The sequence below is a fragment of the Carlito syrichta genome, unplaced genomic scaffold (genome assembly GCF_000164805.1).
Source record: "Carlito syrichta isolate Samal-C Ts95f unplaced genomic scaffold, Tarsius_syrichta-2.0.1 Scaffold312159, whole genome shotgun sequence".
NCBI classification, from domain to species: domain Eukaryota; kingdom Metazoa; phylum Chordata; class Mammalia; order Primates; family Tarsiidae; genus Carlito; species Carlito syrichta.
The window spans coordinates 478,970-493,773 of NW_007256255.1; the positions used below are offsets into that span (position 1 = coordinate 478,970).

At 41.1% G+C, this 14,804-nt stretch overlaps 1 protein-coding gene across 1 annotated transcript in view; it reads left to right on the top strand.

The window, feature by feature from the left end:
- STXBP3 (syntaxin binding protein 3) overlaps positions 1-14,804 on the top strand; it is a gene marked incomplete at its 5' end in the record, with an annotated part of 48,705 nt that overhangs the window by 30,293 nt on the left and 3,608 nt on the right. The window contains 6 exons of the mRNA XM_008069656.1: positions 1,397-1,462; positions 2,520-2,600; positions 3,828-3,966; positions 4,557-4,663; positions 5,594-5,686; positions 7,641-7,726. Of these exons, the coding sequence (XP_008067847.1) occupies positions 1,397-1,462; positions 2,520-2,600; positions 3,828-3,966; positions 4,557-4,663; positions 5,594-5,686; positions 7,641-7,726 (572 nt within the window). The remainder of the gene's footprint in view (positions 1-1,396; positions 1,463-2,519; positions 2,601-3,827; positions 3,967-4,556; positions 4,664-5,593; positions 5,687-7,640; positions 7,727-14,804) is intronic.

Here is a 14,804-nt window from a genome sequence, read left to right on the forward strand (position 1 = left end):
ATCTTTCCCCCTCAGCCTTCCGAGTAGCCGGAATTACACGCATGCGCTACCACGCCCGGCTGATTTTTTGATTTATTGTAGAGATGAGGTCTCGCTGCCCAGGCGGGTCTCGAACCCGCGAGCTCAGGGAATCCACTCACCTTAGCCTCCCAAAGGCGCGGGATTACAGGCTGAGCCACTGAGCCCGGCTTGGCTGAATTTTTTATGTATGCACTAGTATCATCTGTGAATAAAGAAAATGTACCCTCTTCCTTTCCAGATTAATCTTTATACATTTTAAACTATTTGTCTTAGTAGTTAATTCTTCCTTCCTCTGGATAATACCTCCAGTATAATGTGGAATCAAGCTGGTGCTGGGCATACTGTCTCATTCTCACCATTAGGATAAACGAAGTTGCAATTTCATCATTTAGTATTATGTTAGTTTTAGATTATTTTAGATACATTCTTTATCAGATTAAGGAAACTACTTTTTTTTTTTTTGAGTTGGAGTCTCACTCCGTCACCCAGACTGGAGTGCAGTGGCTGCTCCCGGTCACTGCAGCCTCGACTTGCTGGGCTCCGGCGATCCTTCCACCTTAGCCATCCAAGTAGCTGGAACTACAGGTGTGCGCTACCACGCCCAGCTAATTTTTGATTTATTGTAGAGATGAGGTCTCGCCAAGTTGCCCAGGCGGGTCACGAACCCACGGGCTCAGGCCATCCACTCACCTCAGCCTCCCAAAGTGCTGGGATTACAGGCTGAGCCACCAAGCCCAGCCAGGAAACTACTTTCTGTTCTTAGTTTGCCAACAGATTTTTTTATGCTTTTATTTTATTTCTTTATTTGTTTTTTGTTTTTTGAGTCAGGGTCTCACTCTGTCTTCCAGGCTGGAGTGCAGTGATGCGGTCATAGCTCACCGTACCCTTGACTTCCTGGGCTCAGGCCGTCCTTCCTCCTCAGCCTCTTGAGTGGCTAGGACTACAGGCACACACCACCATGCCTGGCTAATTTTTAAAATATTTTTTTGTAGAGACAAGTTCTCGCTATGTTTCCTAGACTGGTCTTATACACCTGGGCTCCAGTAGTCCACCAGCGTCGGGCTCCCAAAGTGCTGGGATTATAGGGTTAAACCACCATGTCTGACTATGAACTGTTTTTTATCCATGACCTGAAAGCCATTGTTTTCTTTATTTGTTCAATTTAATTTTTGCTTATGGAGGGAAAGTAATTTTAATATCAGCTACTTTATTGTGACTGAAACTGGAAACCTGAATTTTTCTTTAAAGAACTTGCTAAATATTTTGTAAAATCACTGGAATTGATAATATTTAAAACTTTAGGATTCAAAAGTTGTACTATAGAATAACTAAGTCACAGGGTTGCTTAAAGAATGTTTGATTCTTTTTTTCTTAGACATCACTCAGTGCTCTTACCCAGTTGATGAAAAAGATGCCCCATTTCCGTAAACAGATTACTAAGGTAAGTAGTGTTATGTATAAGATGGCTGGTATTTTTAGTTTTTTGGTCTATGCGGTTCTTTTGTTAAGTTTAGCAGTGGGTTTCATGGACTACTTACTGTTAGTTGTCCTCTAAAACCTTACTCAAGGGGTGAGAAATAAGCCATATATCCAAGCATCCTGATAGCTTCCCTATGCATATCTTCTAGATTTATCCAAATCCAACTTAAGCATTTTTATATCTTTGTCTTGATCAGCCTAACAGAATAACTTGAATATTAATCAACTTCATAAGAAAACTAAGCACTAGATTGGCCAGTGGTTTATTCTACACGTCTCTTTAAATTAATAGTTATTTATTAGTTGATTTAAGAGCATTTAAGCTGTGTGGTCAGCTAAGCTTTTTTTTTTTTTTTTTTTGCTGTTCCAATTCTGCTTACTTAGAAACAGAATAATCTTTACATATTTTTGTCATGATGCACCCTAGTCAAGGACCACTGATTAAAAATAGAAACTTTTTCTGTTGAACTTCAGAAACTACTATTTTTTTCTCCCCTTATTTTAATTTTGATTGATTGATTGATTGAGTCGGAGTCTCACTCTGTCACTCAGGCTGGAGTGTAGTGGCACACTCACCACAGCCTCAACCTGTGGGATCGGGTGATCCTTCTGCCTCAGCCTTCCAGGTAGCTGGAACTATAGGCGTGTGCCACCACGCCCAGGTAATTTTTTTGATTTATTGTAGAGACGAGGTCTCGCCATGTTGCCCAGGCTGGTCTTGAACCCGTGGGCTCAGGCAGTCCTCTCGCCTCCACCTCCCAAAGTGCTGGGATTACAGGTGTGAGCCACTGCACCCAACTCTCCTCTTATTTTTCATCTCTCTGAAATTCAACACAAATTCTGCCTTCCAGTCTGTCTTTGCCTCTGTTGATTGTCCCATGGATCACCCTCCCACTTCCTTCTTTGGGCTGTTCCCAAACTAACATGATACTTTCTTTCAGGCCTGTCTCAAAGATTTAATATTACTAGTTGCACAAAAAGGAAAGTGCTTTAAATGAGGGATTTCTTCTGTTTTTCAGCAAGTTGTCCATCTTAACTTAGCAGAAGATTGCATGAATAAGTTCAAGCTTAATATAGAAAAACTCTGCAAAACTGAACAGGTATGTACAGAGTCAGAAGTGCCACACTCATAATGGATTCCCGAATGCACTTTGTAAGTTGAGACCTAACTTTTTTCCTGGTACTGTGGTTGATTTTTACGGACTCTTTCTTGGCAGGGGACCACCTAGACAGTGTCTAACACATCATTCCTCACCACATTAACAAATGATTAGATAGTATCATAGGAAACAGTCTGTCCTAATTTGTGGTTACACATTTTTGGTTGAATGGGATAGTTTCAGTTTTTAGAGCATTATTTCAGGGTAGCGTCGTTGTAGCATGTGAGTTAGCACCCTCCAGGGCACTGCAGAGGCACATTTGACCTGCTTTAAGAGGTTTTTTGTATAATACCTCAACTGTTATTGCCTCTTAATAGAAATAGAATACAAAATAGAATACAAACTGCATGTCATTTTAAGTATTCTAGTAGCCGCATTACAAAGATAAAAAGAAAGATGTGCAATTAATTTTAAATAATATATTTGACTTATCCTGATACATCCAAAACATTATTTTAGCATGTCATCAATATAAAAATTATTAATGAGCTACTTTGCATTTTTTTTCTTTACACCAAGTCTTCAAGAGCTAGTCTTGGCACCTATAGCACATCTCAAGTAGATTGACAGCATTTCAAGTGCTCGGTAGCCACATTGACAAGTGACAAGGGTTAAATTTGTGAATTTCATCTTCTCTCATTTATTTTTGACCCTTCACAATTTGTTTTGTTTTGTTTTTAAGTCAGAGTCTCACTCTGTGGCCCAGACTGGAGTGTAGTGGCATGCTGTAGTGGCATGCTCATGGCCACCGCAGCCTCGACCTGCTGAGCTCAAGCCATCCATCCATCTCAGCCTTCCAAGTAGCTGATACCACAGGCGCACACCACCAGGCCTGGCTAGTTTTTGCTTTATTGTAGAGTCAAGGTCTCACCAAATTGCTGGACTGGTCTCAAACCCCTGGGCTCAGGCAGACCTCTCGCCTCCACTTCCCAGAGTGCTGAGATTACAGGTGTGAACTACCACACCTGACTGACCTTTTGCATTTTGTACAGCCAGTAGTTTACAAGTGATGGTCACATTTTCCTGTTAAAGGTTATTAGTGTTCCATTAAAATTTGACAATAGATGTTTTAATTTAAAGTGTTTAATGATAAATGTTTTAATGGGGTTTTTAATTACAAATAAAATAGATGTTTTGTAGACCACTGACAATCTTACCTTCACTTAGGACCTGGCACTTGGAACTGATGCCGACGGACAAAAGGTGAAAGATTCTATGCGAGTCCTCCTTCCAGTTCTGCTCAACAAGAGTCATGATAATCATGATAAAATAAGAGCAATCCTGCTTTATATCTTCAGTATTAATGGTAATGAAGATTTTGTTTATCTTCATGAATGCATTAAAATATCCAGGTCTAAAATCACTCTTCAATAAATGACTTACTGTTGGTCATAAGAGAATCTTTGAAAACTGAAAGACAGTAGCTGAAGTTGGTTAAGATCAATGAAAGGGCAGGCATGGGGGTGTACCTGTGGTCCCAGCTACTCAAGAGGCTGAAACAGGAGGACCACTTGAGACCATGAGAACTGGACTGTACATGCTGCTGATAGGGTGTCTGTACTCAGTTCAGCATCAGTGGTAACTGATGCTCAGTTCAGGAGGGGTGAACCAGCCCAGGATGGCCATGGTGCAGGTCAGGATTCCCCTGTCTACCCATCAGGAGTGGGATTGCACCTATGACTAGCCACTGTACTCTGGCCTGGGCAACACAGCAAGGCCCTGTCTCTTAGAAAAATAAGAGTAAATAAATAAAAGAAAAATATGAAATTAAGAGAAGACTAAAGGAGATATAATTTGGCTGTTTCCTTTTGTTTAAAAAGCTTTAATCTTGAGTAGTATCTAAAACCTAGAAATGATTGCAGTACAGTTATGTACTCATATTTTTGCTTATCCAAGGAACTACAGAAGAAAATTTGGACAGGTTGATCCAGAACGTAAGGATAGAAAATGAGAGTGACATGATTCGTAACTGGAGTTACCTTGGTGTTCCCATTGTTCCCCAAGTAAGAAATCCTGTGTTGGGTGTGTGCTTACATATGTATGTGTGATTGTTTGCATTGATTGTTTTTTTGAAGTGAGAATCCATGTGGACAGTCTTCCTAACTTCACTCCATAGATCTTGATTGTTAAGTAAGCGATTAAACATTTTGTTTCCTTGACTTTTCCATATGTGAGTAATTTGGACAAATATACTTTTCTAGTGAATTCGTATTTTATGGACTTCTGTCATAATGTACTACTTATACTTTTCTCATTATTCATTATTCATTTATAGCAATTTTTATATTTTAATTAAACATTTAACCTTTATAATATGGCATATTCTCTTGCTTAAAAAATTTAGACTTAAAGTCAAATTTGGAAGAACTCTATTTAGAATTTCACTCTTTCCCACCAAGTTTTATACTTTCATTTAAATAAATATATTTCTGTTACAATTATAAATTTTAGCATTAGGCTGGGCACAGTGGCTCATGCCTGTAATTCCACCACTTTAGGAGGCTGAGGTGGGAGAATTGTTTAAGACCAGCCTAGGTAACATAGTGAGACCTCATCTCTATAAAAAATTAGTCGGGCGTGGTGGTGCATGCTAGGGAGGCTGAGGCGGAAGGATAACCCTGAGCCCAGCAGGTCATGGCTGCCGTGAACTGTGATGTTGTGCCACTGCACTCCAGCCTGGGTGATGGAATGAGACCTCAACTCAACAATTACAGCAACCGAATTTTAGAATTAAAGCACAAAACACTGTTGTGAAGTTACATGATCATATCTATTCAGACTTTTAAAAGTAGGCATTTCCGCTCTTAGTTTCTAAGTCAAATACAGTATGGTATTTGCTGGTGAATTAAGTACCTTTGTTAGAAAACATAATAAGAGTATTATACTACTGAATAAAATGACTAGTTGTTTTTTTTTCCCTCTAATTATATTAGTCTCAACAAGGTAAACCATTAAGAAAGGATCGGTCTGCAGAAGAAACTTTTCAGCTTTCTCGATGGACACCTTATATCAAAGATATTATGGAGGTGAAATCATTAAATTGTGTCTTCCAATTGAGTGCCATTTATGGTGTGTTCTTTACTCTCTGTATGTTTCACTGTCTGAGCAGCTCTTGGGCAGGCATTTTCTCTCATGCTTAGAGTCACAAAAGAAGGCTGTATCTGGGGTCAAGGGAGGAGAGTAAACTCTTGAAGGTTCTTTGTTTCCTTGAAGACCTCAAACAAACACCTCTGACTATCCCAAAATAAAGAAATAAAAATAAGAACACATATACTTTATGAAAAACCTTACTATTGTTTTTAAAACTATATGTAGCATACACATAATTTGAATTAAAGTTCAACAAAATATGTATATGTACTACTTTTAAAAAGAGTTAGATGCAGTATTTCTGGAAGTATATTTTTGATTAAAATGTAAGCCTCATTATCGTGCTTTTAGATCTAACAGATGACTAATGCCTTAGTACTGTTTGCATTTTGAAAACATTAATCGGTTACAGGAAATTATAGAACGAGCTAATTAAAAAACTACCTTATGAGCTAAATAAAATCATGACACTAACTTCGGTCATAATCATATCGTTCAGTTTATTTCCATTTTCTTTTCTAATTTCCCTGGGAGATAATTTTGTTGTTTTTATGTTTTGGTTTTGGGAGCTAATTTTGCACATATGTATGTATTACTATGGTTTTTCTGTTTTGCTTGGCTAATTTTATGTCATTCACACATACGTGAGCTTAAGTACATGAAAAGTCTAAAGAATTTATATTTTGTTTTCTGCCACATAAGGATTTTTTAACCCTTTCTCCCAATGATAATGTAAACTTAATTCATTTCTGTTGGCTAGTATTTTTAAAATAAGAATTGTGAATGCTTTATTAAGGATTTGCATGTTAAATTCAGAAAATACACATTTGGATCAGTGGCAATCTTAGGCCTTTAGAATTTCTCATGAAACTTGTTTTTTTTTTTTTTGGCCGGGCTTGGTCTGTAATCCCGCGCTTTGGGAGGCCAAGGTGAGTGGATTGCCTGAGCCTGCGGGTTCGAGACCCACCTGGGCAACTTGGCGAGCCCTTATCTCTACAATAAAATTAAAAAATCAGCTGGGCATGGTAGCGCATGCCTGTAATTCCGGCTACTCGGAAGGCTGAGGCGGAAGGATTGCCAGAGCCCAGCAGGTCGAGGCTGCGGTGGCCGAGAGCGGCCACTGCACTCCAGTCTGGGTGACAGAGTAAGACTCCAACTCAAAAAAAAAAAAAGAAACATGTTTTTTTAACTTTGTGCAGTCTTACTGAAGTATTCTTGGACTATTGAGGACTTTGTACCCACTCTTGGTACCCACTGGTTAATACTATTTGTACTACCATGCTGTAAGATAGTGGTCTCCAGACTTTTTAGATCATGCACACCGAACTATAAAAAATGTGAGCATGAACCTGTTTGTTTATAAATTATATATTACTATATTAACGGAACAATCTGTGTATGCAGTATACTTACATATATAAGTATATCATAAAATGTAACACTGAAAAAAGGGAATATTTTTTAAAAGGAAGTCTTCCCACATCCCATTGGATTGTCTTGGATACTCCTAGGCCAGGTATGTGTGTCCTATTTTAAAGCCACTGCCACGAAGGGCAAAACCTTAGAGGTGTGTCAGGACCAGGATGGTGTTTAGAAATCCCTGGCACTCCAGAGCTAACAACCTTGACAGGGTGCCTGGAATTTTGACATCAATGTGGGGACCCTTCAGTGAAGAAGGGAGGCACATGGTACATCTTGTTTTAGTAAGTAAATGATTACATGAATTTTTGAAGCAAATAAGATTTGTGAGTTTCAAAGACAAATCCAATCTTATTATATTAAATATTTATATATCTTTAAGGTTCCTTAATTATGCAAGTTTTGACCTTTATGCAAAACAAGTCCCAGAAGTTACAACATATCCTTGATGTTAACTTTTCTCTTCCCTAGGATGCCATTGACAATAGATTAGATTCAAAAGAATGGCCATATTGTTCCCAGTGTCCAGCGGTGTGGAATGGCTCAGGAGCTGTAAGGTAAACCCTACACATGGAAGTCAGTGACATTTTCAGTGTGATTCTGTAGATTAACAATTTAAAATGACACATGGGTACTCTTATGTTTGGCAACTCTTTGAAGCTGTCATGTAGTTTTTTTTTAACCTGTTTTACATGAGTCCAGATAAGCAATAGGAAAACATACTTTATTATAAAAAATATTTTTTTTTTTTTTTTTTTTTTTTTTTTTGAGTTGGAGTCTCACTCTGTCGCCCAGACTGGAGTGCAGTGGCCGCTCCCGGCCACCACAATCTCGCCTGCTGGGCTCCGGCGATCCTTCCGCCTCAGCCTTCCAAGTAGCTGGAATTACAGGCATGCGCTACCACGCCCGGCTGATTTTTTGATTTATTGTAGAGATGAGGTCTCGCTGCCCAGGCGGGTCTCGAACCCGCGGGCTCAGGCAATCCACTCACCTCAGCCTCCCAAAGGCGCGGGATTACAGGCTGAGCCACCGAGCCCGGCTATAAAAAATATTTTTATGAAAGTAAACTCATTCCCTTCCTCCCCTTCCTTCTTCACATAGCAGAGGGCTTAATCGTTTTTGATCTTTTTTTTTTTTTTTGAGTTAGAGTCTCACTCTGTCACCCAGACTGGAGTGCAGTGGCCGCTCCTGGCCACCGCAGCCTCGACCTGCTGGGCTCCGGCGATCCTTCCGCCTCAGGCTTCCAAGTAGCTGGAACTATAGGCGTGCGCTACCACGCCTGGCTAATTTTTTTTTTTTTTTTGATTTATTGTAGAGATGCGGTCTCGCCAAGTTGCCCAGGCGGGTCTCGAACCCGCGGGCTCAGGCAATCCTCTCACCTCAGCCTCCCAGAGCGCTGGGATTACAGGCTGAGCCACCGAACCCGGCTTGATCATTTTTTTAATGAAGTACTTGGAACATTCAGAAATATGTAGTGAATGTTAGAATGCGTACTCATCTATACCCAGTGCCTGGCATATCAAATCATTATCAAGGCAATTCAGGCTTCCTGTGTATCAGTCCCTGGTTTTATTACTGTCCCTTTTTTTTTTTTTGAGTTGGAGTCTCACTCTGTCGCCCAGACTGGAGTGCCGTGGTACGCTCCCGGCCACCGTAGCCTCAACCTGCTGGGCTCCAGCGTATATCCTTCTACCTCAGCCTTGGACTACAGGTGTGCGCTACCATGCCCGGCTAATTTTTGACTTATTGTAGAGATGAAGTCTCGCCAAGTTGCCCTGGTGGGTCTCGAACTCATGGGCTCAGGCAATCCACTCGCCTCAGCCTCCCAAAGTGCTGGGATTACAGGCTGAATCATCGAGCCCAGCCCTCCCTTTCTTTTCAGTCCTGGTGTTTATCACCTACATGTCTTTCTCCTTTTTCTAATATATTTGTATCCTAAACAATGTCTTGAGTTGTATTTTGCAGGATATTCTCTTAGTCTTTGGCCTTCAGCAGTTTAACTACGTTGTGTCTGGGTATAGTTCTCTTTGTGTTTATTCTACATGGGGTTTGTTGAATTTCTTGGATCTGTAGGTTAATAATTTTCATCAGATTTGGAATATTTTCATGCATTATTCCTTTTTTTTTTTTTTGAGTCAGAGTCTCACTGTCATCCAGTGTAGTAGCGTAGCACACTGTTCACAGCCACCGCAGCCTCAACCTGCTGGGCTCAGGTGATCCATCTGCCTCAGCCTTCCAGGTAGCTGGAACCACAGGCACATGCCACCACACCCAGCTAATTGTTTGATTTATTGTAGAGACAAAGTCTCACCATGTTGCTCATGCTGGTCTCAAACCCCTGAGCTCAGGCAGTCCTCTCACCTCTGCCTCCCAAAGTGCTAGGATTACAGGCATGAGCCTCTGCATCCAGCTTCAAGCATCATTTCTTAGAAATGATTTCTTTCCCCTTTCTTTCTTTCTGAAAGTCCTATTCAGAGAAGTTAGAGGGCCTCACATTGTCCTGTGCGTCACTGAGGCTCTTTTCTTTTATCATTTTTCTCTCTGTTCTTCAGATTTGGTAGCACCTCTTGGTCTGTCTCCAGGTTTACTGATTCTTCTGACATCTCAGATGTGCTGTTCAGCTCACCTAGTGAATTTTTTGTTACTATACTTTTTCACAGTTAGCCTTTCTGTTTAGTTCTTTATTAGTTTTCATTTCTCAGTTGAGATTCCCTATTGATTAGCTTTTTTTTTTTTTTTTTTGAGTTGGAGTCTCACTATGTCACCCAGACTGGAGTGCAGTGACATGCTCATGTCCATCACAGCCTCAACCTGCTGGGCTCAGGTGATCCTTCCATCTCAGCCTTCCAAGTAGCTGGAACCAGAAGCATATGCCACCATGCCTGACTGATTTTTTAATTTATCGTGGAGACAAAGTCTCGCCATGTTGCTCAGGCTGGTCTTGAGCCCCTAAGCTCAGGTAATCCTCTCACCTCTGCCTCCCAAAGTGTTGGAATTATAGGCGTGAGCCACCATGTCCAGTCCTGTGGGTTAACTTAATGTCAGCATATTTTTCATTTTACGTCTTTGATCGTACTTATAATAACTGCTTTGAAGTCCCCAACATCTGGGTCTATTCAGGGTCAGTTTTCAGTGAAGGCTTTTTTTCCTCAAGTGTGGGTCACACATTCCTCTTTCTTTGCATAACTATTGATTTTTCATTGAAAATTGCACCTTTTAGATAATGTAGCAACTCTGAATTTTTTGTTTCAGTAACTTGTGTGGATTTAAACCATGAACTCTTTCTCTCTTGCTGGGTGTAGCCACTGATGTCCTTGTTGAGTTTTTTAAATTTTAATGTTTTAGCTTCTCAATTCATTGTCTTCCTGTGGTTGATTTCCAGTTGACCTGAAATGTTTTGTTTTGTTTTCTCCCACAATTTTATCTAGGTATATAATTGTTTACTTGGAGAGGAATCTCCTGACCACCTTATTCCTCCATGACCACAAGACCTCTCCATATTATATTTTTAGATTTAATATAAATGATGTCACATTGTGTGTATCCTCCTGCAACTTACTTGTTTTGTTTCCTTTACATTATGTTTATGAAATTTATGCCAGATTGAGATTGATACATCCATAAACTTTCACTACTAGTTGGCATATAGTTATATGAGTATAACAATTTTGACTGCCTGGGCAGCATAGGCAAGACCTTCATTTCTACAAAAAATAAAAAAACTAGCCAAGCATGGTGGCTCATGCCTGTAGTCCCAGCTACTCAGGAGGCTGAGGTGGGAGAATCGTCTGAGCCCAGGAGGTCAAGGCTGCTGTGAACTATGATTATGCCACTGTACTCCAGCCTGGACGACAGAGTGAGACCCAGATTCAAAAAAATATATTTTCCACATGATGGATATTTAAGCTGTGTCAAAACTAGCATCATTACAAACAGTAGGCAGGGAGCATTCTTGTCCATTTACATGTATTTGGGTGCTTAGGGTGTTTCTCTTAGACTGAGGACTTTTTCTTTCGTTTTATTTTTTCCTTTGCTACTGGTTTAGAAGTTATATAGTTTTTATTCTTGAAGCAAGTTGTCTTTAGAATCTTATTATACCTGTTTGACTTAACAAAGCCAGATTAAGTAGTATCTCTGCCCTCCTCTTGAACAATACAACCTTAGACCTGCATGATACAAACCACATGCCCCTTAAATACTTCTTCATAATATTTCATTTTTGTTCGCCTTATATGATCAACATTATCGGTGTGTGTTTTTTTTAATTTAGCTGTTTGTGCTTGTTAGCCAGTTTAGTTGCTCACCCACCACTGCTCTTGTGGGCTCAGCTACCTTCTTTCTGAAGGGTATTCTGTAGAAGTTCCTTTAGTGTAGATCTGTTGGTAGTAGAGTCTTTATGGTTTTGTTTGTTTGAAAATATCTTCATTTAGACCAGGTGCAGTGGCTCATGCTTGTAATCCTATCCCCTGAGCCCAGAAGGTTGAGGCTGTGGTGAGCTGTGATTGTGCTGCTGCACTCCAGCCTGGGAGACAGAGTGAGGTTCTGACTCAAAAAAAAAAAAAAAAGAAAGAAAATGACTTTATTTGGTACTTGTTCGTACGTGACAGCTTTAGCCAGCTGTGAATTTCTAGGTTCTAAGTTACGTTCACTCAACACCTGTAGATGAAACTCTGCCATTCCTAGGGGTCTACTTCAGCTTTTGGGAAGATTAATGGAGGTGTGTCTTCTGTCTTGTCATCCTTTGTGGATTATTTGCCTTTTTTCTCTGGTTACTTTTTTGTCTTTGGAATTCTGCACATTCCTATGCTGTGTCTACCTGAGGACCGGTTTTTCTTTCTTTCCTTGGACTCATTTACATTTTCCAGATCTGAGGATTTCCATCTTCCATGAATCCTTCCAACAGGGCCACTTCTGCAGCCTCTTTTGTGGGAGCATCTTATGATCTCTTCATGTCTTAAGTTTTTTCATTTCTTCTACTTTCTGTGTTTTTTTCCTCTGGAACTTTTTCTTCATGTGTGATTTTCAATTTGGTTCTCTCTTAAACCTGTGTCCATTCTGCTGTGTAACCTCTTTTCTGTTTTCTGTGACTTTTTCAACTTGTTTTCTTATTAAATATGAGCCAGGCATGGTGGCTCACGCCTATAATCCCAGCACTTTGGAAGGCTGAGGTGAGAGGATTACCTGAGCTCAAGGGCTCAAGACCAGCCTAGGCAATTTGGTGAGACCTCATCTCTATAATAAATAAAAAGAATTAGGCCAGGTGCGGTGGCTCACGCCTGTAATCTCAGCACTTTGGGACAACAAGGCGAGAGGATTGCCTGAGCCCAGAGGTTCGAGACCAGCCTGGGCAACTTCGTGAGACCTCGTCTCTACAATAAATCAAAAAATTAGCTGGGCATGGTAGAGCGCACCTGTAGTTCCAGCTACTTGGAAGGATCGCCTGAGACTAGCAGGTGACGCTGGGGTGGCTGTGAGTGTGCCACTGCACTCCAGCCTGGGTGACAGAGTGAGACTCCAACTCAAAAAAATACATGTATATATATAAGTATATATATATTAGCCGGGTGTGGTGGCTACTTGGAAGGCTGAGGCGGAAGGATCACCTGAACCCAGCAGGTTGAGGCTGCAGTGGCCATGAGCGTACCACTGTACTCTAACCTGGGTGACAGACAGAGTGAGACTCTGACTTCAAAAAAAAAAAGGCTTAGACTTTTTGCCATTTCCTGTTTGTCATGCTTTCTGTCCCAGTGTATTGTCCCTTATCATTTTACAGATACTTAAAATGTGTTTTCTGGGTCTCATAATTTCACTATCTTACATTCTTTGGGGTCTAATCCTGCAGCCTCGAATTTCAACAGCCTCTTACCTACTTCTTTATGTGCTTTGTAACTTTGAATTTTGAGCTTATTTTGTTGACTGGGGTTGAGAGTGAGTCGCTTCAGAGAGGTTTGGCATGTGCTTCCACCAGGCTAGAGTTTCTGTTGTTAATTTCTCAGCTTGGTGTTCCTCGGACCTCGAAGGTCACGTGGTGAGCACATCAGACCCTCATAAGGCAGACCTGGCTTGTGATTAATAGAGGAGACGCTTCTTTACATGCCCTGGCCCTTGAAGGTGAAGTGGTGGTGCAGGTGAGAGGCCCACAGCCTGTATTGCACAGCACCAAGGGCTTGGCTTCTTGCTTGCTGAGATCTGAAATCCCCCAAAGCAGCCCCGGCCTCAGCTCAGTTGACCACCCCAGTGCTTGCCTTCATTTTTACCACTGACCCCGGGGATTGTGCCAGCTTGTCTATTCTAAGTTGTGCTTTAAAACATGTGTGCTCTTATTTTATCCAGTGCTGAGAGGTTATTTAGAGGGAGGTTCCCAGGATCCGGAGATTTAATCATTTTTGTATCTCTCAGTCTTACACATGTATGTGAAACCAATTAAATATAATCACATTGTCCTAAAATTGCTGTTTACAAGTTTGAAAATTGTTAAAATCATGATTGTTTTGAGCAGTATCTCCTTTCCTTTTGTTTTCTTACTCTTTTTCTCTCTTTTGAAAAAGTTTTAAAGCTGAAGTTGCATTTTTAATGTCCTTATTTTGTATGGGAACAAGAGTGTATCTTATTCTTGTTTTATCTTTCAAAAGCAACTGCTGATTTTTAAAATGTTTTCCTGTTGTTTACCTCATCATGATAGGTACAGACCAGGCACTGTGGCTCATACCTGTAATCCCAGCACTTTGGGAGGCCAAGTTGGGAGAATCTCTAGAGCCCAGGAGTTTGAGACCAGCCTGGGCAAAATAGCGAGACTCCTGTCTCTACAAAAAATACATACACAAAAAAATTAGCCAGGCATGGTGGTGCACATCTGTAGTCCCAGCTACTCGGGAGGCTGAGGTGGGAGGATGGCTTCATCCCAGGAGTTCAAGACTGCAGTAAACTGTGATCGCACCATAGTGTAGCCACTAACCACATGAAGCTGTTTAAATTTAGTTGCACCTGGCTTGGGCAACATAGCAAGACCCTGCCTCGCCAAAGATAAACAAGTAAGTGGTAGGTGGACATGATCACGTGGAAGGCCGGACTAAGAACATTAATGAAAGTTTGCCGAGCCTGTAATCCCGCGCCTTGGGAGGCTGAGGTGAGTGGATTGCCTGAACTTACAGGTTCGAGACCCGCCTGGGCAACTTGGCGAGACCTCATCTCTACAATAAATAAAAAAAAATCAGCCGGGCATGGTAGAGCGTGTCTGTAATTCTGGCTACTCGGAAGGCTGAGGTGGAAGGATCACCGGAGCCCAGCAGGTCGAGGCTGTGGTGGCCAGGAGCGGCCACTGCACTCCAGTCTGGGTGACAGAGTGAGACTCCAACTCAAAAAAAAAAAAAAAAAAAAGTTTGCTGTGGGGCCAGGTCCAGTGGCATGTGCCTATAGTCCCAGCTACTTGGGAGCCGATGTGAGAGGATGGCTTGAGCCAGAAGTTTGAGGCTGTTGTGCCCTATGATGGCATGGGTAAGTAGCCGAGGCACTCCAGCCTGGGGAACATAGCGAGACCTCATCTCTAAAAGCCAAACACAACAATAGTTTTCATGAGATCCTATACTGCATCGCCTTCTAAATGATCTCTAACCATGACTTTCAAAGTAGGTAGCA